This window comes from Sus scrofa, chromosome 9 (genome assembly GCF_000003025.6).
Source record: "Sus scrofa isolate TJ Tabasco breed Duroc chromosome 9, Sscrofa11.1, whole genome shotgun sequence".
NCBI lineage: Eukaryota > Metazoa > Chordata > Mammalia > Artiodactyla > Suidae > Sus > Sus scrofa.
Window position 1 is genome coordinate 35,879,309 of NC_010451.4, and position 25,151 is coordinate 35,904,459.

The 25,151-nt window shown below is 36.5% G+C and overlaps 2 protein-coding genes across 12 annotated transcripts in view; one reads left to right on the top strand and one right to left on the bottom strand.

Annotated features, from left to right (window-relative positions):
* The window catches only part of KBTBD3 (kelch repeat and BTB domain containing 3), a 32,960-nt gene extending 8,398 nt beyond the window's left edge, over positions 1 to 24,562 (bottom strand). The window contains exons 1-4 of one of the 10 annotated variants that reach the window (XM_021062729.1): positions 24,397 to 24,553; positions 21,786 to 21,859; positions 6,523 to 6,599; positions 4,747 to 4,991 (exon numbers count right to left, since the gene is read on the bottom strand). In XM_021062729.1, the coding sequence (XP_020918388.1) occupies positions 4,747 to 4,967 (221 nt within the window). In that variant the 5' untranslated portion in view covers positions 4,968 to 4,991; positions 6,523 to 6,599; positions 21,786 to 21,859; positions 24,397 to 24,553. The other 9 variants (XM_021062728.1, XM_021062726.1, XM_021062725.1 and 6 more) reach the window with 9 other exon arrangements.
* The window catches only part of AASDHPPT (aminoadipate-semialdehyde dehydrogenase-phosphopantetheinyl transferase), a 44,672-nt gene continuing 44,114 nt past the window's right edge, over positions 24,594 to 25,151 (top strand). Inside the window, exon 1 of one of the 2 annotated variants that reach the window (XM_003129822.5) lies at positions 24,594 to 24,974. In XM_003129822.5, the coding sequence (XP_003129870.1) occupies positions 24,792 to 24,974 (183 nt within the window). In that variant the 5' untranslated portion in view covers positions 24,594 to 24,791. The remainder of the gene's footprint in view (positions 24,975 to 25,151) is intronic. The other variant, XM_005667292.3, reaches the window with a different exon arrangement.

Here is a 25,151-nt window from a genome sequence, read left to right on the forward strand (position 1 = left end):
GTTTAGGATTTTTCAAAATAATTTTCAACTTGACAGTAGTGAAATATGTGAAAGAGACAACACAATATCAGATGTCTCCAATAAATCTGAGTGGGGAAATCCACCAAATAAAATAAACTTAAATGCACATCTAAAAACACATTTCTTACAGCACTTTAGGAAAAAGGGAATGTGATTTTATAAGTGTACCACACCAAACCAAAATGTCTAAAAATAAGTTTTCATAGAACAGCCACTAACAGATGGAGATGGGCTATTGATCAAATAATTAGATCAGTTTGAAAATTCTTCCTAATGAGTTCTTACTTATCTCCACCTGGGAAAGTTAATAGACTCTAAGAATTGGGAACTTTTTTTTAGCTCAGTTTAAGCAAAAATACAAATTATTTGGAAATGTTTGGGCAAGAGACTGAGATGTATTTTACAATTGTCTTTGGTAAGAACAATATTGCCTGCCATCCTTACATTAACTTGACATCTAGAGTTATTCATTTTTACACTTTAAACAAGGCCCTATGATGGCTGTCAGTGAAACTGCAAATAAAGATTAAGATTAAATAAGAAAGAGCCACAACAAAGAACTAAGAACTGTCATATGAACATTCATCAAGACTAAAGATCGTCTAGGAGTTCCCGTCATGGCTCAGTGGTTAACTGGTTAACGAACCCAACTAGGATCCATGAGGTTGCAGATTCAATCCCTGGCCTCACTCAGTGGGTTAAGGATCCGTTGTTGCCATGAGCTGTGGTGTAGGTCACAGATGCAGCTTGGATCTCGCGTTGCTGTGGCTGTGGTACAGGCCAGCAGCTACAGCTCCGATTTGACCCCTAGCCTGGGAACCTCCATATACTGCGAGTGCACCCTAAAAAAAAGACCAAATAAAAGGACTAAAGATCATCTGATTTTGGTCCTGGTTTAATACTGGTTTGTATTTGTACCAGTACTGTCCAGAAAACCTTTGTGAGCAGTGCCCAGGTGCCAAAGTACTCTGGGGGAAAACCAAATTTCATTATTAGACTCTAGTCTCAAGGGTAACTAAAGCTACTAAAGAAGCAATAGAGTCCAACGGAAAAATATGAGAAGGCTTCCAAATATAAAATACTCCTTAGGAAAAGGATTTTTTTTTTTTGATAGGCAAAAATAGATTTACTAAGATAGGATGCTTGTGAGAGATGCAAGCGGGCAGGCAAGGAGGCTCTGCTAGAAAAGGATTATAAAGCCTCTTCCCACTAGGGGTATTCAATAGTTCTTAGTACGAGAACAAATAAATACAGTTACAAAAATTTCTACATGTTACACATTATGCAGAGTATTTTAATAATGTACATCAACTTAGAAACATTAACCTGTGATGTAATTACAGTAAATTATTAAGATATCTATAGTCTGGGTTGTTCCCTTGTGGTGCAGCAGGTTAAGAATCCAGTGTTGTCACTTCAGCGCCTCCGGTCACTGCTATGGTATGGGTTTGATCCCTGGCCTGGGAACTTCCACATGCTGTGGGCTTGGCCAAAACAAAAAACAACAATTAAAAAAAAAACAAAAAAAACAAAAAAAAAACCAGATATCTACAGTCAGATTTTAGGGCAATAGTAAGAACATAGCCTCCAGAACACAGCTTCCTGGGTAGCTATCTATACCATTTATTAACTGAATGACCTTAGGAGGTAATAACTTCATTGTGTTTCAAATTCTTCATCTAAAAGTAGGGATATTAGGAGTTCCCGTCGTGGCTCTGTGGTTAACGAATCCAACTAGGAACCATGAGGTTGCGGCTTCGATCCCTGGCCTTGCTCAGTGGGTTAAGGATCCAGCATTGCCGTGAGCTGTGGTATAGGCTACAGACGCGGCTCAGATCCCGCGTTGCTGTGGCTCTGGCATAGGCTGGCGGCTACAGCTCCAGTTAGACCCCTAGCCTGGGAACCTCCATGTGCCGCGGGAGCGGCCCTAGAAAAGGCAAAAAGACAAAAAAAATAAATAAAATAAAATAGTAGGGATATTAGTATTACCTATTTCACTGAGTTGTGAAGAGGAATAACTGAGTAAATCGATGACAAGTATTAGTTATTATTATCCTACGAAAATAAATGTTTTCTAAAATCCTATGTATTTCTAATTTACATGTAATATATTTCTATACTTTATCCTACTCATCTTTAAATTATCTAGTTAACTTATATCTCAAATTTATCACATTATTATAAAGTGGTTATACAATATGCATGATTTCTTTAAATCTTGTCTCCAATGACTTTACATTTAAATAATAATTTTCATTTTCCAAAAATAAAGGGCATTTATCATGTACTGTGTACTGTTCTGCTCTTTTTATTTTATATATCCCAATATTCCAGTGAGTTCATATTTTAATGTTCCAGTGAGTTTGATCATAACAGAAAATTATGAAGTAGTGGACTTATACAACGGTGTAAATTATATAGGTTTTCTATCTACATCTGTACATATTTATGTGAATTGTATACTCATTTAGTAAAATACTATATATACTAAAGGATCTAGGTCATTATAAAATTGTCATTTATGTTACTTCAAAATAGGTGCAAATTTTTAAAAAATACATTATTCTGTTTTAATGCTAATTTTCAAAAATTGAAAATAGTCCCTAAAAAGCTAGGAGTAAACTGAACAAAGTACTATGGACAAAAATTATGTGCAGATACATTTAATTATTAAATAACTTTAACATGAAGAGTAGAAGACTGCCAATTCAAATGCTTATATAAACATCTTATTTTGTTAGCATAACATGAAAACTTTATGGGGAAATAAGCTGGTATGTTCATACCATATAATTTTTTTTTTTTTGCTAAGTTTGGAAATGATAATTACAGCTAACATTAATTGAATGTAGCGGGCATTGATTTAATCATTACATACACATTATTTTAATCAGCCCTCGTAATGACTCTATGAGTTAAATTCTATTTTTATTATCTTAATTTTTTTTACAAATAAGGAAACTGAAGCCTGAAGAGGCCAAATAACTTACTTAAGGTCACAAGTCTAATAAGTGGTAGAGTTGGGATTTCAATTTAGGACATGTGCATTAAGAGGCCAAGTATTTAACCATTATACTTATACAGCTTCCTCTGATGAAGAGGTGATATGAAGGATAAGGGAGCAAAAAAGAGTTACTTGGAAGAAAAACTGGAATAGAATAGAAGGGGGAAGAAACTAGTGAAACCTGAGAGTGGCAGAGCCTAAGAAGAGTTAGGGCCCCAGGAATTCCCGTCATGGTGCAGTGCAAACAAATCCGACTAGGAACCATGACGTTGCAGATTTGATCCCTGGCCTCGCTCAGTGGGTTGAGGATCCTGTGTTGCCATGAGCTGTGGTGTAGGTTGCAGACACAACTCAGATCTGGTGTTGCTGTGGCTGCAGCGTAGGCTGGCAGCTGTAGCTCCGATTAGACTCCTAGCCTGGGAACCTCCATATGTTGCAAGTGCAGCCCTAAAAAAAGCCAAAAAAAAAAAAGAAGAAGAAGAAGAAGAGTTAGGGCCCCAGTGGAATTTGAAGAAGAATAACTTAGGTTATCTGAAAGAAGTAATGAAAAGAATACATGAAGACATATAGGCTAGACATAAGGCAAACAGCTAGTAAAAGCCCCCCTGTTTCCAGTAAACTATGATGCAGCACTGAATCACTGCTCCCAAATTCAAATAGAAACAGGTGTTTGGCAAGTAGTAGATACCAATGAACTTGGTGAATGAAGTACAGCCTGTAGGATTTATTCTAGAGCAGTAAGAGTATGGGTTTAAATAGATGTTGGTAGTAAAATAGGAGTTAAATTAAGGATTATGACCAGTTTAAATTAACTTGCATTTAGCTGTTTTTATATCTTATAAAAAACTCTTTTTATCAAGTTTATTTGTTAGAGACTTAAACCCTATTAAAATAAAAATTGCTTCTAAAAGTAAACATAATGCAAAATACTGCAATTAGAATATGAGTTTATTTCGGTATGAATAGAAAGGCTAAAGGTTAGAATGTCAGCAAGAGAGGTTTGTCTGACTGATAGGCCTCACAGGATGGTATTACCTTGATACAACTACCACAGAACTAAGGTCATGTGTCTGTCCCTAAACCTGAAAATCAGAAACCTGCTGTCATTTTTACAGTGTCATGACTAGGACATTCCCTATAGGATGATCCACGTGGGAAACCAAATTATATTCAGAAGACTGCCTAGAGTCAGAATAAGTTGGATGCTCTCCAGAAATGCTTCTAGAGGAAGTTTTCCTTACTGTAGAAGTATCTTGGCTAAATGAAGAAAAATTCTCTGGGTTAGAATCCTTCTCTTCTGGACAATCCATGGATACAATAAATAACTATAATGTATTATCTTCTTAGACTCATTTTCTTTAACTTGGCTTTCATTTTTGCTCAATCTGTCCTTTCCTCTTTTTCTGAATGATACAGTACAGGGAGCCTCCAAAGAAAATTAACCCTGTATCAAAATAATTTTTTTTCCAGACCATTTCAAGGAACTAATGATCCACAGAACTTTGAGAAATGCCAGCCTGGGAAGACCAGAGCTTTAAAAAGGATAGTCCTAAATTTTCATACTCAAAAATCATAATTTAGGTTCTAATTAGCTTTTTTAAAGTATTAAAGTATTAAAAATTACTGTTCCATGCTGCGGGAGAAAAGTTAAGTAAGGCATTAAAAATAACTGAATTAGTAGCATCAAAATATCTGAGGGACAAAGAGGCAAGGTAAAGTACCTGAAAAAGTCACTGCATGCTGCTAACACACAACGATGACATGGGATTATTTCATCTTTCATGATTATTTTGAAATCATAAAACACATTTTGTTCTCTAAAATTCTGTAATATACTTAAGATTTTCTGTCCATGATCTTCTGACACAATGAAGTTGTTTTTCTTCTCAGATGGAATTCCATTACATGAGCTTTGTTGACTGCAATCATTTGGATTATCCATAGCCAATTCTGTCTGTTCTTATAACTGGAATTAAAAAAAACAAATCATTGATGTAGCAGAGTGTTAATGAACTTTTTCATATATAAAATTTGCCCTCTCAGGGTCAATTACACAAAAATACTCGTTATGAGCAATCATAATAGCAAACCTTATACTAAATGTTTTCATGACATTTTGCAATAAATTCCTTTTAAATTTTATAAATATTGAGCTAACTGGAATAAAAAGTATATTATTAAGGGGTAAAGTTCAAGGAATTAAATATGAATAATTGTGTTCAACAGCACAATTTTAAGTTGTACAAAAAACTTACATACGTGACACATCCCTCTCCCCTCCCATCCATTTTCTTCTTGTAGCAAAGCACATGTTAAAATGTTGTCCTCCCTTTTGGAGAAATACAAAGTTGAAGACAGGGGATAGGGTAAAAAAAAGCTGAAGTGATAAATAGATAATGGCTCATGCAAAGCCTTACATACCATCCAAGAGGGCTTGGGGTTCATTCTATATGTAATGAGGAATATTTAGAAAACTTTAAGGAGGAGTAGCATTTTACCATTGGATTTACATTTTAGAAAGATCATTCTGCTAAGAATACAGCAGTGAGTAACAATGATGTGGCTTCTATTCTCATAGAGATTACTACCTTATGAGACAGATATGCATGTTCACTGGCATTGGTAATGAGAATATAAAATTTAAAAAAATCCAAACTCTTTTTTCAATGGAAAACAATTTTTTATTGTGTTAAAAGCTGAGATGTAGCTATTGCAATAATCTAAGCAATCAATAAGTATATTTATTAATCTAAATAATTATCTGTTGATTCTTTCACATTATCTGCATAAAAATCACACAATTTAATAAATAATGGTTTGCTTTTCTTTCCTATTTGTTGTCAATTTTATTTCCTTTTTCTTGTACTATAGTAGTAGCTAAGACCTCCTATATAATGCTGAATAAAAGCAACATGGTTTGCAATACTTTTTAATATCACTGTATATGTATGTATATATAATTTACACCTAATTTATACCAAGTTATACATACATATGTGTGTGTGTGTGTGTGTATATAATTTGGAACTTGTGTTGATTAAGTCAAATATTGAGGCTCATAGTTCCTAGATGAGAAGTGAACCCAATGATATATTATATGGTAATTTTTATTTCTCTGACTAGCAATATAAATAATTTGGCTTTATTAGAAATGTTCAAGTACTAAACTAATACATTAACATTACACACAAGTATTCACTTTTGTAAAGTGGTTAAAAGTTAAAGCCTGCCATGTCTATTCTATGTAGAATGGTCAAGCAGACAATCTGAAATGTCCTATTTTATCAATTTGGCTTGAGTAAATTTCTGTATGTAGACTTTACTTAATTAACAATTATAAGTGCTTATCAAAGAGAAAAGGTGCTGGGAAACATATGAAAGGGAAAGGGGAAATTGATTCACAAGATAACTAAAGTCACTGAAATTGATAAAAATCATGAAGATAAGCAGAATCAATAGAGAAGAGGGCCAAAGGTGGAACACCAATGATAACCAACCTTAAGGGACAGACGGTTTAAATTGAGGAATTATTTACGTAGCATCTGCTTCATGCCAAATGATAAGTCTAGATAATCTGAAAATATAATGGAAAATACAATCTATAAAAGACACAAGTGAAAGTTCTACAGTTGAGGAAGAACTTACAAAGAACAGAAAAAAAAAATGGAGGAAAATTAGGAGAGATGGTGGAAGCCAAAGGAAGGGAATTGCAAGTATGAAGTAGTTACCCATATTATCATCAAAACCTGAGAAAGGTTAAGTAAGGACCAAAAATATGTCACTGATGATTTGAGGGTAGGATGGGGAGAGGCCAGGTCACAGTGTTTTGGTTTTTTGTTTTGTTTTGAGATTTACGGTGGTTTTAAAAGGAAATAATGATCAAATTTTGTATAAACTTTTTTTTTTTTAAGTTCAGTGAGGTGGTCACTAGAGGAGCATGCAGATTCTAAGGAAATTTGTTTTTATTTGGGAGAAATTTAAGGATGTTAATATACTGGGAAGAAAGGGAAGATTTGGAGGGAAATTTTTGATAATGATACAACAGTCTAAATTAAACACTTATATTCCTATGAATGCAAATCTCTTCAGACCTTTAAACCAGTAAGTCAGAGAACAATACTATACAGTAAAACTTCCATTTCTGTTAACAGGTTAATTTTTTCAAAATGGGAAATTTAAGCTGGCATTAAATAATGAGGCTTAAGACACAAAGACAGTAGAAATATACTTGTTTCACCCAATGTCCATGCTCTTTTCAATGCTATTCTGACCCTGGGTTTTAATATCAAATGTAAGCTCAGAAAGTAATTTTAGTGCTCAAAAAATCCAACCATAGATGTACAGGCCAAAAGTTACCATGACAATTTAAGATCATTCTGAATAAAAAAGACATATTTGATAATAATAAAAGCCAACATTTATAGAGCTAGTACCATGTGTCAGGCACTGGGCCATGGGTTTCACAGAGTATTTAATTTTTTTTTGTCCTTTTTTTTTAGGGGTGCACCCATGGCATATGGAAGTTCCTAGGCTAGGTGTCGAATCAGCGCTGTAGCTATGGGCCACAGCCACAGATACACAGGATCTGAGCCACACCTGCAACCTATACCATAGCTCACCGCAATGCCAGATCCTTAACCCACTGAACAAGGCCAGGGATTGAACCCACATCCTCATGGATACTAGTCGGGTTCATTACTACTATGCCACCATGGTTAACTCCCTAATTTAATTCTTATAAATATCACCCCTATAAAAACAATGAGACTTCTACTTTAGTAAGTTATAGTAGCCATACTTTTTCCTGTTTAGTACAACTAAAAACCCTGGACATATATAAATATATGAATACACAAATGTATGAAAACTGTGAAAAGTGGAGAGAAACAGGCAGACTGACTAGTGAAGTTGGGACCCAAGGAACAAGACAGTGGTGATGATGCCAGAAAGATGTTACTGGAGTCTGGGTCCTTGTTCATGCAGCCAAAGAATGAACTTTGTGAACACACAGGCAGCAAGCAAGCAGTCTTTACTACCAGGAGAGCAAATAGCTCCCAGGATGGCTGGGAGGGGGTAGAAGAGTCCCCTCTTGTCTTATAGGGGTTTTTATCCCGTAAAGATGGGGGGGTACCAATATGGGGTCCAGAAGATGTGGTTTTCTCCTACTGGCCTTGCCCAATTACCTATATCAGTCCTTGTCCAATAGGGGTCTTAGGGGTGGAAACATCCTATAAGTCTCAGGGTTTCTTTGCCCTTTCCTTCTGGTAAACGGAGTCACTGAGGGTTAGAGATTAATGTCCATCTGGGCATAAGTACACTCCCTATGGCAAACAAGACCTGCGGGGATGTTACTCCCTGGAGCCCTTAAGCCAGAAATGTTAATCAATACCCGTAACAAAGAATGCATCGAAGCCCATGCTCCTACACTGACTACCTGAGTTACTATTCTGCCTCAATGAGTTTCTGGGGTTTTATTTTTTTGCCTAATATATCCCAGATATTGAAGAAGCTGATAATACTGAACACCAGTCGGCACATACGTAAAGAGCTTCAACCTGATCTCTTTAGGCAAAGGATCAGGAAAGAGAGCAACCTGGCAAAACAGAAAGTTCAGACAAAAACCATAAAAAAAACTGGGCTCTATCCCACCTAAGTCAGCAAAAGTGGAATGGAGAACTGCCATGATAGACTTGCCAGGCTGTAAGCAGGTGCCTTAGCTCTCCACCTCACATCCCCCTGAAGTGGTATTGGTGAAGGCTGAGTGGGAAGTCAGGACATTAATCTCTTCCAGGTGGTAACAAGTGAGCCACCCCCCATCAGTGGTGATCCTGTGGCATGTGGGAAGTCTGGACATTTACCCTCACCTGGCAATAACATGGCATTCATCCTTCTCCTTGCTAGAGTAGAGTCAAAGGCCAATTATTTACCAATTAGCAGCAACTAGTCCATCCTCACATGATGTCAGTGGACACCAAGTAAGGAGAGATAACAAAGTGCCCACTGTTATCAGGGGATAATCTGAAGCTGAGACTGATATCAGAGGATGCAAGACAGGGGTGCCTAAACTTCCAATTCTGTCCAGCAGTAGAAAGGCCCCTCCCATCCTAGGAATCAGCAGAGGTATGGTGGAAAGTCTGGACTTCATCTCAACCTGGCAGCAATGAGGTAGTAACCTTAACCCAACAAGTGTCAACAAAGATCCACTAAAATACAAGATTTAAATAAGATCTAGAGTCTTAACATAATATTCAGTATATCCAAGAACCAAGTCTATATCAAATTAAATCAGAAAAAAACAATCAACAGACACCAATAGTGAGACGACACTGATGTCAGAATTATATGCCAAGAATTTTAAGGCAACCATAATAGAAAAGCTTCAATGAGCAACCACAAAGTATACATTACATACCTGCACATATATATTATATATAGTTTTCCCTAGGCAACCTCTGAGGGTTGGTTCCAGGACATTCCCCTATCACTCCAAAATCCACAGATGCTTAAGTCTCTTATGTAAAATGGCATAGCACAGTCAGTCCTCTGAATCTGCAGATGTGGAATCTGCAGATATGGAAAACAGCATGTATGTATAAAAATAAGTGATACAGTACCTAGAACAACCAGTAAAGAGTCTACACAAAGAGATTCACCCAGAGTCATTAGCTGAATGAAAATGACATCCAAAAAAAGTTCAATAAACATCCAGAACACAATTTTGAAACAAGTTTACCCAAACTCAAGATGTATATAGCTATGTAATCAAGACTGTGTGATACTGGTGAAAAGACTGATACACAGATCAGTGGAAACAGCCCCACTCAAATAAAGTCAACTGATTTTATGACCAAATTTCAAATGCAATTCAATGGAGAGTACTAAAGCAAATGATATTGAAGTAAATGGATATTCTCGGGCAAAAATAAATAAATAAATAAAATAACCTTGATCTAACCATCACACTTCATACAAAAATTAACTCAAGATGAATCATAAATTTAAATGTAAAATTTTAACCTACAGAACTTTTGCAAAAAAAAATTATAAAGGAAAATCTTTGTGACAGAGGGTTAGTCAATGAGTTCTTAGATATAACAATGAAAAATAGAATCTATAAAACAGAGGAAAAATTCATTGACTGAATTTTACCAAAATAAAAATTTTTCCTCTATGTCAGACCCTGTTAAGATGAAAAGACAAAAAATGAGCTGGGAGAAAATACTTGGAAATGAAATCCAATAGGATTAATATCTGGAATATATAAAGAATTCCAAAACTCACCAGTAAGAAATAATAATAATAATAATTCAATTAAAAGTAAGCAAAGGGCATGAAAAAATGTTTCATCAATGAGAAAATAGAGATGGCAAGTAAGCACATTATGAGATGTTCAATATCATCAGTCATTAAAAGCACATCTTGTTTTATTGCAATTCACAGATATTGAATTTATGAAGAGCTGTGGCAACTCTATGCTATCAGACAACAGCATTTTTTAGTAACAAAGTATTTTAAAATTAAGGTATATACATTGTTTTTTAAAGCAGTGCTATTGCACACTTACTTAACAGACAGTATAAATATAACTTTTATATGCACTAGGTAAACAAAAACTCCATATGCCTTGCTTTGTTGCAATATGTGCTTTATTGAAGAGGTCTAGATCCAATCTCCCTAAATCTCTGAGGTATGCCACCATGAAAATGTAAAATTAAAATTGCAGTGAAATATTACTACCTATTAGAGTTACTAATATAATATTAAAAATAGTTGTAACACCAAAACATTTGAATGGATGCAGAGACACTGGATCACTCATGCACTACTAGTGGAAAATTTTTGGTGGTTTCTTAAAAAACTTTTAATTTGTGTTTACAACATGGTCATTTCATTTGGCTAAGGAACTCAATGTGTGACTCTACCTGATGTAAGACCCCAAACAATGAGACTTTTTGGCTTTGTTTGAGCCTGTTTTGCTGTTGCTGCTGGTTCAGGCAGGGAGGCTAATTCCTAGGTCCACCTATTGCGGAGCATAGCCCCTGAGCTGCACCCACCAGGAAATCTGGCCTGAGCACCTGGGAAACTGAGCAGCCCAGCAGCACTTGTAGAGTGCCAAGCCACTGACTCTTCCATCTTCAAAACCTAGGAAGTGACCCTGTCTGACCAAGGAAGTTGGTGTGCAGTTTTGCCAAATTCAGGTCCTTGGCCAGAAAGCCATACCAGCTGGAAAAGTTGTTACATTCAAAGCAAACTCAAAGTCTGTCCTGAGGCTGATTACAGCTTCCAGACTTGTCCAACCAGAAAAACTAACCAGACCAGGAAGCTACACAGCCCAACCTACAGCCATGCTTACAATTTCAAAGGAGCAGAGAGATGAGCCAACATGACACCATCAAAGGAAAGCAATAAAACTCCAATAACTGACCCTAAAGAAATGGAGATCTCTGAACTGTACAAATTTCAGAATAATCCTCTCAAAGAATTGTAGTGAGCTTCCTTACAGATAAATAAAATTAGAAAAACAATGCATGAACAACAAAGGAGATTCAACCAAGAAACAAAAGCCATTAAAAAAAAAAAGGGAGTTCCCACTGTGGCATAATAGGGTCAACAAGGTCTCTGCAGTGGCAGAGACATAGGTTCAATCCTGGCCCAGTGCAGTGGGCCAAGAATTCAGTGTTGCCACAGCTATGGCATAAGTCACAACTCCAGCTTGGATTCAATTGCTAGCCCAGGAACTCTATATGCTGGGGGGCAGCCAAAAAAGGAAAAAAATCCAGAAATCTTAGAGTTGAAGAATACAATGACTAGCCGAAAGAATTCAATGGAGAGCTCTAATATCAAAATTGGTCAAATAGAAGAAGGAATCAGTGAACTAGAAGATAGGGCATTTGAAATTACCCAGCTGGAGGGAGGAAAAAATGCAAAAGGGTTAAAAAAGACTATGAGAGCCATAGGACATCTTCAAAAGAATAATATTTGCATTATGAAAATCCCAGAAGGAAAAAAGAGACATAAAATATTTTTAAAGCAATAGCTGAAAACTGTCCAAACCTGAGAAAAGGGCATCCAGAGTCATGAGGCTCAGAGTACCCCAACAGATGTACCCAAAAAGGGCTACAGAGGCACATTATAATTACATTATCAAAAGTCAGACAAGGAAAAAATTTTAAAGTAGCAGAACAGCAACATTATAAAACAATACCAGGAGGAAACCTCGATAATTAGAAAATATATGGAAATTAAACAACACACACCCAAACAACCAATGTTTGGAGAAGAAATTTAAAAGAAAATGAAAAAGTATCTTGAGACAAGTAAAAATGGAAATAAAACATACCAACACTTATAGGGTGGAGCAAAAACAGTTCTAAGAGGTAATTTTATAGTAATATATGCATATATCAAAAAAAAAGACTTCAAATAAACAATTTAATTTTACACCTCAAGGAACTAGAAAATGAAAAACAAAATAAGCCCAAAGTTAGCAGACGTAAGGAAGTAATTAAGATTAGAACGGGAATAAATAAAAAGAAGACAGGATGACAAAACTAAAGAGTTTTCTGAAAAAACATATAAAATTGACAAACTTTTATCTTGACTAGCCCAGCATAAGAAAGACAGAGAACTAGAGATTGAGAAATTAATAAAATTATAAATGAAAGAAGGGATATTACAACTGATACCACAAAAATACAAAGGATCATAAGAACCTTCTATGAACAATTATATGCTAATAGATTGGATAACCCAGAAGAAATGGATAAATTCCTAGAAATATAGAAACTACCAAGTCTGACTCATAAAGAAATTGAAACTCTGAACAGTCTAATTTCTCGACAATTGAATCAGTAATCAGAAGAAAATTCGCAATGAAGAAAAGCTCAGAACCAGATGGATTCATGGTTGAAATTAGCCAAACATTTAAAGAAGAGTTAAGGTCAATTCTTCTAAAACTCTTCAAAAAACAAAACAAAACAAAACAAAAACAAAAAAACCCCCAAAGCAGTGGGAACACTCCTAAACACATTTCATGAAGCCAGTAGTACTGTGCTAAGAAAGCCAAATAAGGCCACCACAAAAAAAGAAAACTATAGACCAATATCCCTGATGAATACAGATACGAAAATTCTCAACAAAATACCAGCAAACCAAATTCACATTAAAAGGCTCATACCCCATAATCATCCCTGGTATGCAAGAGTGGTTCAACATATGCAAATCAATAGATGTGGTTCATCACAACAGAAAGATAAAAATTATAAAACCATCTCAATAGATGTGGAAAAATATTTGAAAATTCAACATCCATTCATGATAAAAATTCTCAATGGGCTGGGCTAGAAGGAGAGTACCTCAATAGAATAAAGGCCATATATGACAAACCCACAACTAACATCATACTCAAAGAAAAAAGGCTGAAAGCTTTTCCTCTAATATCAGTCCAGGATAAGAGTACCCACTCTCACCTTTATTACCACATAGTATGGAAGTTCTAGTCAGAGTCATCAGGCAAGAAAAGCAGATAAAAAGCATCATATTCAGAAAGGAAGAGGTAAAATTATCTTTTCAGATAACATGATTCCATTCACAGGAAATTCTAAAGACTCTACCAAAAAAATGTTAGCACTAATAAATAAATTCAGTAAAGTTACAGCATCGACTACAAAACATCAATATACAAAAATCAGCAACATTTCTATATACTAACAACGAATTAACTAAAAAGGAAAGAAAACAATCTCATTTACAATAGCATCAATAACAATAAGGTGCTTAGGAATAAATTTAACCAAGTAGGTGAAAAACTTACACACTGAAAACTACAACACACTAATGACAGGGATTGAAGAAGACACAAATAAATGGAAAGATACCCCATGTTATGGATTGAAAGAATTAATATTATTAAAATGTCTGTACTACACAAAACAATTTGTAGATTCAATACAGATCAAGATTTCCAGGGCATTTCTCACCAAAAACAAACAAACAAACAAACAAAAAAAAACAGAAAAAAACAATCCTATAAATCATATGTAACTACCATAAACCCTGAATAGCTGAAACAATGTTGATAAAGAACAAAGTGAGTTACATAACTTCCAGATTTTAAACTATATTACAAAGCTATAGTAATCAAAACAGCAACGTACTAGCACAAAAACAGACACATACACTGATGAGAAAGAAGCAAGAGCCCAGAAGTAGATTCACATATATACATTTAATTAATATTTGACAAGCCACAAACTCAATGGAAAAAAGACAGTTCTTCAATAAATGATGTTGAGAAAACTAGATATTCATATGCAAAAGAATGACACTAGATCCCGATTTCACAATATCCACAAAAAAATAAATTTAAGTCTTTAATCAACTTTGAGTTAAGACCTGATACCATAAAACTGCTGTAAGATAAATAGGGAATAAGTCCTTGACATTGGTAGTATCAATAATTTTTTTTGGATATGACACCTAAAGCACCAGTAACCAAAACAAACAAGTGGGACTACAGAAAACTAATAAACTTCTGTACAGTAAGTAAAACAATCAATGAAATGAAAAGGCAACCTATAGAATGGGAGAAAACATCCTCGAGCCATACATCTGATAAGGTGTCAATATCCAAAATATATAAATAACTCGCACAACTTAGAGTTCCCATCATGGCACAGTGGACACAAATCTGGCTAAGGACCATGAAGTTGAAGGTTCAATCCCTGGCCTTGCTCAGTGGGTTAAGGATCCGGCATTGCTGTGAGCTGTGGTGTAGGTCACAGATGTGGCTCAGATTTGATGTTGCTGTGGCTGTGGTGTAGGCTGCCAACTGTAGCTCGAACTGGACCTCTAGCCTGGGAACCTCCATATGCCACAGGTGTGGCCCTAAAAAGCAAAAAAAAAAAAAAAAAAAAAAATCCTCTCACAATCTGATACCAAAAAACAAAAACAAACACAAGACAACTCCAAATAATGTAATTTAAAATGGGCCAAAGACTTAATAGACATTAAAAAAAAAAAAGATATTCAAATAGCCAACAGGTACATGAAAAAGTACTCAACATCACTAACTGCCAGGGAAATGGTAATCAAAATCCCAATATATCAACTCACACTTGTCAGAAAACAAACAAACCAACAAAAAACCAAGTGCTGGTGTGGAGGTGGAGAAAAGGAAAGAGATCTCTGTACACTTTTGGTGTAAATGTAAACTGATACAAACAATACAGAAAATAGCATGGAGGTTCCTCAAAAAATTAAAGACATATGATGTGTCCTTATGATATGTACCATATGATCCAGCAATTCAACTTCTGGGTATATATCCAAAAGAAATCAAATCACTATCACATGGAAATAACTTAAATGTCCATGGGTAAATGAATAAATAAAATGTGATACACACACACATTATTCAGTCATAAAAAAGGAATCTTGCCATTATTCAGTCATAAAAAATCCAATCTTGACAACATGGATTGACCTTGAGGGCATTATGCTAAGCTTTCCCTGAAAATTTTCTCATACTGTATGATGTAACTTATATGTGGGATCTAAAAAACCAAACTCATAGAAACGGAGAAAAAATTAGTGTCTGCTAGAGATGAACGTATGTGTGGGGGAGCCTGGGTGAATGCAGTCAAAATGTACAAACTCCCAGTTATAAAATAAATCAGTTCTGGAAATGTAATGTACAGCATGATGACTACAATTAACAATACTGTGCTAGGAGTTCCCGTCGTGGCATGGTGGTTAACGAATCCGACTAGGAACCATGAGGTTGAGGGTTCGATCCCTGCCCTTGCTCAGTGGGTTAAGGATCTGGCGTTGCCGTGAGCTGTGGTGTAGGTGGCAGACGCAGCTCGGATCCCGTGTTGCTGCGGCTCTGGCGTAGGCTGGTGGCTACAGCTCAGATTAGACCCCAGCCTGGGAACCTCCATATGCCGCAGGAAGCGGCCATAGAAAAGGCAAAAAGACCAAAAAAATAAATAAAATAAAATACTGTGCTAAATATCTGAAAGTTTCTAAAAGAGCAGATCCTTCAAGTTCTCATCAGAAGAAAAAAACTATAAGTGTAGGTGATAGATATTAACTACTTGTTGTAATCATTTAGCAATATACACATATAATCAAATCATGATGATGTATACCAAAACTACCATGTTATATATCAATTATATCTCAATAAATCTGGGGGGGGGGCAAAGCTAAACGTATACAATATGCCCAATAATCATAAACCTGGGCATTTATCCTACGGAAATAAAAAGTTATGTGGGCATAAAAACGTGTCCAGGATTTTTCACAGAAGCTTTATTTACATAGTCAAAAACTGGAAACAACTAAAATGTTGCTCAATACACGAATAAGTACACAAACTGCAGTACATTCATACCACCGACTATAACTCACCATTAAAAAGTAACAAACTACTGATACACCCAACAACTTGGATAGGTTACAAAGGTACTATGATGAGTGAAAGAAATCAATCTCAAAAGATCATATATGATTCCCTTCCTATGATATTCTTGAAATGACAAAATTATAGACATGGAAAAGAGACTAGTGGTTTCCAGGGATTAAGAACTGCGGTGTATAAGCGTGGGGGGAGGGGTGAATACACACAAGGGAAACCGTTCCAGTGTAGTGATCTATATTAATCTGTAACTTCACTGTGGCAATAGTGACAGGAATCTATCTACACAGGTGATAAAAGGACACGGAATTATACACACACTCTTATCAATGTCAAATTCTGTTTTGTTTTTGTTTTAGATCCAGCTTAATATGGGATCTCTGTTCCCAGACCAGGAATCAAACAGCAGTGAAAGTGCCAAATCCTAACCACTAGACCACCGGGGAACTCCCAAATTCGGATTTTTGAATTTGGACAATAATTATATAGGATGATCAATGGGGTGATTGGGTGAAGGATAGATACATGTGATTTCTTGTACTATTTTGTAACTTCCTATTAGGAAATTATTTCAAAGTAAACATTAAAAAGACAATTATATATAAATTCAAATCAGAAATTACTTTGATATTACAGTTTTGTTCTTATTCAAAAACTAAGAAAATTCAAAGAAAACATTCTTTTATTTTTGGTATAAGTGGTTCTTCGGTTTTTAAAAGTAAGTTGAATGTAAAATGAAACAGCTAAAATGTACCCAAACCTGAGATTTTCAAAGGATAAAAACTGTATTTTTGCATAGCGGCATACATAGGTCTTGAGACTATCAATTAAAAAAACCCAACCAGGGAGTTCCTGCTGTGGCACAGCGAGTTAAGAATCCAACTGCAGCAGCTGTGGAGGCAAGGGTTCAATCCTCAGCCCAGCACAGTGGGTTAAAGGATCTGGCATTGCCACAGCTGTGGTATACAGGTCACAGCTGCAGCTCAGATTCGATCCCTGGCATGGGAACTTCCATATAACATACATGTGACCAAATAAAACAAAACAAAAAACCTAATCCAAATATGCTTATTGAAGCTCACTGTTCATGAATAAGAAGTTAACCTAATGATATAAGCATAAAGAAATTCTTACTTCTATAAAAGATAGTTACAAAAAGCAAACTTAACTAGAAATTTTAAAGTATTTTCAAATATATTAGAGTCATACATAACTATTCACTTTTATAAAGTTGTTAAAAGATACTCTGCCATGTATACTCTACACAGAATGACAAATTCAAGAAGCAGAAATTTTCATTTCTTAAATTTGGTTTGAGTAATTCTCTACTTATTTAGTGTATTTTACAAATACCAGAGAACTTGGGATTCAGAGCTGAAGGAACAGGGTTCTAAGTGATCCATCACTTCCTAGTGATCCCTACTGAGGCTCTTTGAGGCTTTGGCTTTCCCATGAGCAAAGTGGATGTGTCAATTACTGCTGTGATGCTTAAATGATATAACAATATTAAATTAATGTTGTCAAATGGTATACAAATATTAATGGTTAAAACCAATAGTAGCATACACTTAACCAATAACATTATTAATTGTTAAACAATTCTTAAATTTTGATAAAAGATGTGTAAGGCAATTTTTTTCTGCCAGGTTATTCTGTACATTCAATATCATATCTCACTAATTTTAAGACTTTTTTTCACACTTAGCATATCTGAAATTGACAGACAGGTATCTTATAATCACTTTCAGTTGAATAGAAGTCATAATATATTTGTCGTTACATGTTGATGTGCATCAAAATGTGAAGGATTTCTATCATTGTCTTGGAAGAAAACTCTAAAGATAATAATGGATGCTCATTTAAGAAATGATACATCACTACAGCACTTAATAACTGACACCAATATTATGTAGAAAAATATGGACACTGAGACTGAGTTGAAGGCGAATTAGAAGAGTTAGACTCTAAATGTGAGCATCTCGGCTAATTAATTTTGCTTATTTTTTAAATGTGTGTACACAGTTGATATGATTTTTTTTAGAAAAGGACTTTCCGTAAAGTACAAAAAAATTCCAAGTGATGAAAAGCTGTGTCATATCTAATATGGCTTTTCTTTTTTAGTAGCAATAAAACATGTGTGTATTTTATAGGAATGCATCTCAGCTTCAATGAGGCACCTTCCTGCCCAAAATATTAAATCAATTTTCAAAACTATTTTCTCATTCTTTCTTTTAATATCTTCCATTTAAATGTGACTTTTTAAAAATTGAATTAATAAAAGAATCAAGCCTAAGAACCAAACCTTTGACATTAAGTAATGACAAAAAAGCGTAAATGCCTGGATAGAAGTGGAATATTAAACTAAAGCAATTCAACCCCTAGCCTGGGAAGCTCCATATGCCATGGGTGTGGCCCTAAAAAGACAAAAAAAAAAAAAATCTTTAAAACAACTTATAACATAGATAACTGCTATTGACCTTATTTTATAGACAGAGAATGAGGCTTAACATATCTGAAAATGATAGATATTTTATAATCACTTTTGTCAGGCAGCAGTCATGACACATTTATCATTACATGTGTATGTGCATCAAAATGTGAAGAATGATGTGTATGTGCATCAAAATGTGAAGAATGAGTTATCAGCATCTTGTAAGAAAACCCTGAAGATAATAATGAACAGCAAGTAAGCAGGGAGATGGTGTGTAAACCCAGTCAGTGTGGCTCCCAAGAGCATGCCCTCATCTATTACCATATCAGAGAGAGTCTTTCTGAGACGGTATCATTTAAGTTGACACCTGAATGATGAGAAGGTAAGGGGCTGGTGAGAGAAATCATGTTTAAAACCCTAAAGTGGGAAAGGGTCCTTCAGTGAGGATGTGAAAGAATGCCAGTATTGCTGGAGTATAGCTAATGAGAGCAAGAAGGCTGGAGTTACCTCATGCAAGATCCCACAGGCCAAAGGGAGCTGGCATTTTATAAGTGCAACTATTATGGAAGACTGAAGTGGACAGTGACATGATCTGATTTATTTTTTAAAAATAATCTTTCTGGTGGGTATGTGAAGAATGAATGCAAAGAAGGTAAGATAGAGTCCAAGCCATTCATTTATTCAACAAGCATTAGAAAGTTTAGGTAACTATTACTGTAATAAGCACTATTCCAGATATTGAGCATATAGTCAAAAATAACAGACAAGGTTCTCCACTCTGGAGTACACTGCAGACAGGTGAACACACATACAAACTACCTCTTCTCCTACATCCACAATCTCTCCACTCTCCTGAACATTTTCTATCAATGTACAGATTTTAGTATCTTCCATCTTTAAACAAAAAATTAAACAAAAATCTATTCTTTGATATTTTCTCTTCCAGCTACCATCGTATTTCTCTATTCCCTCCCCAAAATTGAAAGCACTATCTTTAAAGAACTGTATGTAATAACTTCACCCTTAAATATCATCTCAACCCACTATAATCAAGTTCCTCTCTTTCATTCTATTAAAACTGTTCATGTCACTGAAACAAAACATTTTAAAATCTGTATGGAAACACAAAAGGCCCTGAACAGCCAGAAGGATCTTGATAAAGAAGAACAAAGTTGGAGGAATCACATTCCATGACTTCAGACTATACTACAAAGATACTATAATCAAAACAGTATAGTATTACCACAAAAACAGACACATAGATCAGGATAGAAAGCCCAGAAATAACCCATGCACTTAAGTCAATTAATCCACAATGAAGGAGGCAAGAATACATAGTGGAGAAAAGACTATTTTTTCAGTAAGTGGTGCTGGGAAAACTGGACAGCTACATATAAAGAATGAAATCAGAACATTCTCTGACACCATATACAAAAGTAAACTCAAAATGGATTATAGACCTAAATGTAAGACCAATACTATAAAATCCTAGAGGAAAACATTCTTTGACATAAACCACAGCAATACTTTTTTGGAACTGTCCCCTAGAGTAATGGAAACAAAGGCAAAAATAAACAAATGGGACCTAATTGAACTTAAAAGCTTTTGCATAGCAAAGAAGACCATAAACAAAATGAAAAGAGAACTTATAGAATGACAGAAAATATCTGTAAATGATGTGACCATTAAGGGCTTAATTTCCAAAATATATAAACAGCTTATATAGCTCAATATCAAAAAAACAAAACAACCCAATAAAAAATGGGCAGAAGACCTAAACAGATATTTCTCCGAAGACATGAAGATGGCCAACAGGCACATGAAATATGCTCCGCACCGCTAATTATTAGAGAAATGCAATTCAAAACCACAATGAGATATCATCTCACAGCAGTCAGAATGGCCATCATCACAATATCTACAAATAGGAGTTCCAGGTGGCTCAGTGGATTAAGGATCCAGCATTATCACTGCTGTGGCTTGGGTCACTTGCTATGGTTCAGATTAGATCCCTGGCTGGGTAACTTCTGCATGCTGCAGGAACAGCCAAAAAAAAAAAAAAAAGACTACACATAATAAATGCTGGAAAGGGTGCAGAGAAGAAGGAACTCTCGTACAAAGTTGGTTGGATTTTAAATTGGTGCAGTGACTATGTAGAACAGTATGGAGTGCCTTAAAAGAAAATAAAAGGAAAATTACCACATGATCCAGCAATTTCACTCCTGGGCATATATCCAGAAAAGATGAAAAGTCTAATTTGAAAATGTACATATACCCTGATGTTCACAGCAGCTTTACAATAGCCAAGACATAGAAGAAACCTAAATGTCCACCAACAGATGAATGAATAAAGAAGATGTGGTGTATATACATATTTACACACACACACACACACACACACGCACACAATGGAACGTTATTCAGCCATAAAAACGAAAGAAAACAAATATATAGCTATCAAAGGGGAAAGGGAGAAAGATAAATTGAGAATTGGGGATTAAGAAATACACACTACTATATATAAAATAGACAGCTGACAAGGACCTCACCTATTGCATAGCACAGGAAACTACATTCAATGTCTTTTAATAACCTGTGATGAAAAGATTCTGGAAAAAAGATATTTATATTATATGTATAACCGAATCACTGCTGAATACCTAAAATGCTGTAAATCAACAATATACTTCAATAGAAAATAAATAAAATTGTTCATGTCAAGGTCACCACACTACCATCTTGCAGTCAAATTCTAACTTTTCTTTCCTCTTCTTGCAACCTCTCAGAAGTATTCACATTTTTAACTAGTTTCCCCTTCTTTTCTGTGCCACATTTTTCAGGTTTTCTATCTCTTAGTATAATTAAGGGGACCAAGCACTGTGATTAAGGGTATGGACTTCTAGACTTACCTCTGAAGACAGGTTGGTTCAGGAGTGCTTATGGCATGGAGGACAGACATAGGAAGAGAATACTTCCTTTTCTTCTGCAAGATAGAAAACTACTCAGTGTTTCAAGGGAGCAATGATGGTGGTTTAGCCTAGAGACTAGAGATGGAGAGAATAGATGGATTTTAGCTCTATTTTAGAATAGAACTTTGTGATAGAACAAATAGAACCTTGGGCTAGATCAGATATAGGAATTAAAAGAATGGGGAAATCAAGTTTTCTTCCTTCAGTAACTGGTAGAATTATGAAGGTATTTACTGAAGTCACAGAAAGGAAATTTTGCAATGGAATAAAAACCTAATGAACATTACCTTTAAAAAAAAATCACTGAATCTTAGAGATGATCTCATTTGATGCTTTTCCAGTGAAATTGATACCTAGAAGAGGTTATGTGATTTACCCAAAGTCACAGATCATTGATGGTAGAACTGGAAATAGAATACAAGGCTCTCAGAATCCTAAGAAGCCACAGATCAGGATCTGGCAAGATGACTATTACTCACAAATTTGCTAAGCCTCTACCACTTTAGTCCTTTCTCTCCCTAACCAATACAATAAAAAATACTGTAATACATTTATCGGATTAATTGTATATAGCTAGGCATGTTATTAACTGCACACTTTATCTTTCCTTAAGAAAAAAATGAGGGAAGTAAAAGTAGTCAGAATATCAGTATTAGCTCATGAAAAGAGAAAAATCTATTGTAAAAGTTCTTCAAAAACATCTACTGAAGTATACTATTTGTAAAAGTTAAGATACATGTGAAATTTCCCTTCAAGCAGTTTACGTTCTAATTTGCAAGAACATGTTCAGGTCCAAAGAAGAGACATCATGAGGCAGCACTAGAATCATTGCCAAATGAATTATATAGACAGTATACATATTTTTAAGTACTCTGCAGTAGTCCTTTAGAAAAGCTAAGGCTTGAGCCAAGCTTTGAAGGACAAATAAATATTTAAAAAGTAGATAGGGAAGGGGATGAAATTAAACAAACCTATAGAGTATCCACCAGGATACTAGGCTCAGGGTTGGGGGGAGAGGGAGTGGAAAGAGTGACCTTTTTACATATGTTCTTTAGGGACATTCTCTTTGGTATGACATTTGGGCTGAGACCTGGATGACAAAGAGGAACAAGAAATGTGATGACAGGAGAATATTCTGAGTAGAGAGAACAAGTACAAATAACCACTACGTTACCTGCCTGTATTAGGCTCTACAGATTGAATACACAGAGCTTAGTTGAATGGTAAAAGAGAGGATGATTAAATAATTCCACAAATTCTCTTTCTCATCTGAGTTTCTCCATCAGTAATAATTACTGCATAGAACATGTGAGATATTGGACACAGACATGCTTTATAAAAGTAATACACCAAAATTGTAAAAGTTCAAAAAGACAAGAATGGAAAAGTTTTAATATGATGCTTAGATACATAAAGTTTAAAATGGAGAAATGATTACAATCTTTGCTGATATGGGTATCAGTAGATACTTTATACTTTACATATCTTTACAATTTCTCTTATTGTATTTATGCACATTTTTTTCTTACTATAATTTTTATTGTAGTTTTTCGTACGTTTTATTTTCTCTGCAGATGGGAAGCAGATATAGCACCTGACATAGGCTTTTAGTATTAGCTAATGTGATATATCAAATCAGCAACTCATTTTACGCCCTTTGAGGATTTGTGTTTGTGTGTGTTCAAATCCCATTTACTAGCAAATGATTGGAGGGGGCCCATGATATAATTGAAAAATTAACAGAAATAAATACAGATGAAAATAGAACTCACGTTAAAGAGGATGCAAACAATCTGCAAATAGTTAACTGTGTTAATTACTACTACTGATCTTTAGTTAACATTTCCCGGCAGCCTAAGGAGGGAATCGGCTGCATTTCCCAGCGTGGCATTTAATCTACCACAAAGTTAGGCATTTACATTCATCTGCAGAGATCAACTTTTCCCTGGACCAAAACCCAACAAGGATCTTTGACCACGAGCAGGTAACTGAGAAAAGGCCAGAGTAACTATGAAGGGTTCCTGAAATTATCTAATTTGGTTTTGCTGCTTTCAGGGCAAGCACCTCTGATGGAAGAACTGGAACCACTAGCGCCTCAACAACAGAATCCTGTTTTCTCCCTAGGGCTCTAGCCCAGGCTTGGCAACCGCAAAAACAGCAAGCTGGGTCACTTTACGGCCTTAACACAGTTTTTCAGGCAGGGTCAGCGCCCCGCACTGGGAGCAACGCAGTGTCTTGGCCCCAGCCTTCGAAGGCGGTTTCAGGGTGGACTGCTAGGAGTTGGAAGTGTCTAAGTGAGCTGCAGGGCTTCGGCCTAAGGGAATGGAGGTTGGGGGGAAAAAGGCAACTCAGGGCTCCCGGAAACACAACTCCAGGGGGCACCATGCAATCCCCTTCCAGCCACAGAAACCTCTCCCGCCCCGGAACACCAAGGAGAGGCAGAGATCGCTGAAACCAATCCTCTCCTCTTTGGTTAATAGGTGCTGATCCTGGTCCCCAGGAATAAGGTGCTACCATCCCACTCCTCCCTCGGAGCCCAGAGATCACCCACCTGCAACTGCAGTCTCCGAAGTCTCCACCCCAGTCTCTGCCTCCAGAGGCCAGATTGCGATTGGCTTGTACCTCTGTCCCGTTAGCTCTTCTCCAAGTGTGAGTGGCGTAACTACCCTATACGCTCTAGGCCTTTGTCCCTCCCTTCGCTCCCTCGGAAGCCCCGCCCCACGTGACGGTCACGCGTTGCCGCAGAACGCAGAGGAGGGTCTCCGTTGCGTTCCCAGGGGAGGAGGCAGCAGAGTTGGGGGCGGGGAAAGGAGGGCTCTCGGTGAGCAACGTGCCGCTGACGTAGCGTGACGCGCCGCTCCCTCCGCAAGGCGCGGGGAAGAAGTGGGTGGGGCGCCGCTAGCGTCCGCGCCATCAAGCCCGAGGTAGCGGCGAGCTTTGCGGTGTATGGTTTTCCCCGCCAAACGAGTCTGCTTGGTGCCAGCAATGGAGGGCGTGCGCTGGGCCTTTTCCTGTGGCACTTGGCTGCCGAGCCGAGCCGAATGGCTGCTGGCGGTGCGATCGATCCAGCCCGAGGAGAAGGAGCGCATTGGCCAGTTCGTCTTTGCACGGGACGCCAAGGCAGCCTTGGTACCACAGGTTTTTCGTATTTAGGGCGGAGGAAGCAATTGTTGGGGGAGGTGGGTTGGGACATTCCACCACCACCACCACCACGCCAGGGACGATGCGCGCTTGTGACCATCCTGGAGCGAGGTGGTAGATGCGCCGACTCCCGGGTGTGCCCATGGCCTGGTCTCCACGGCCTTT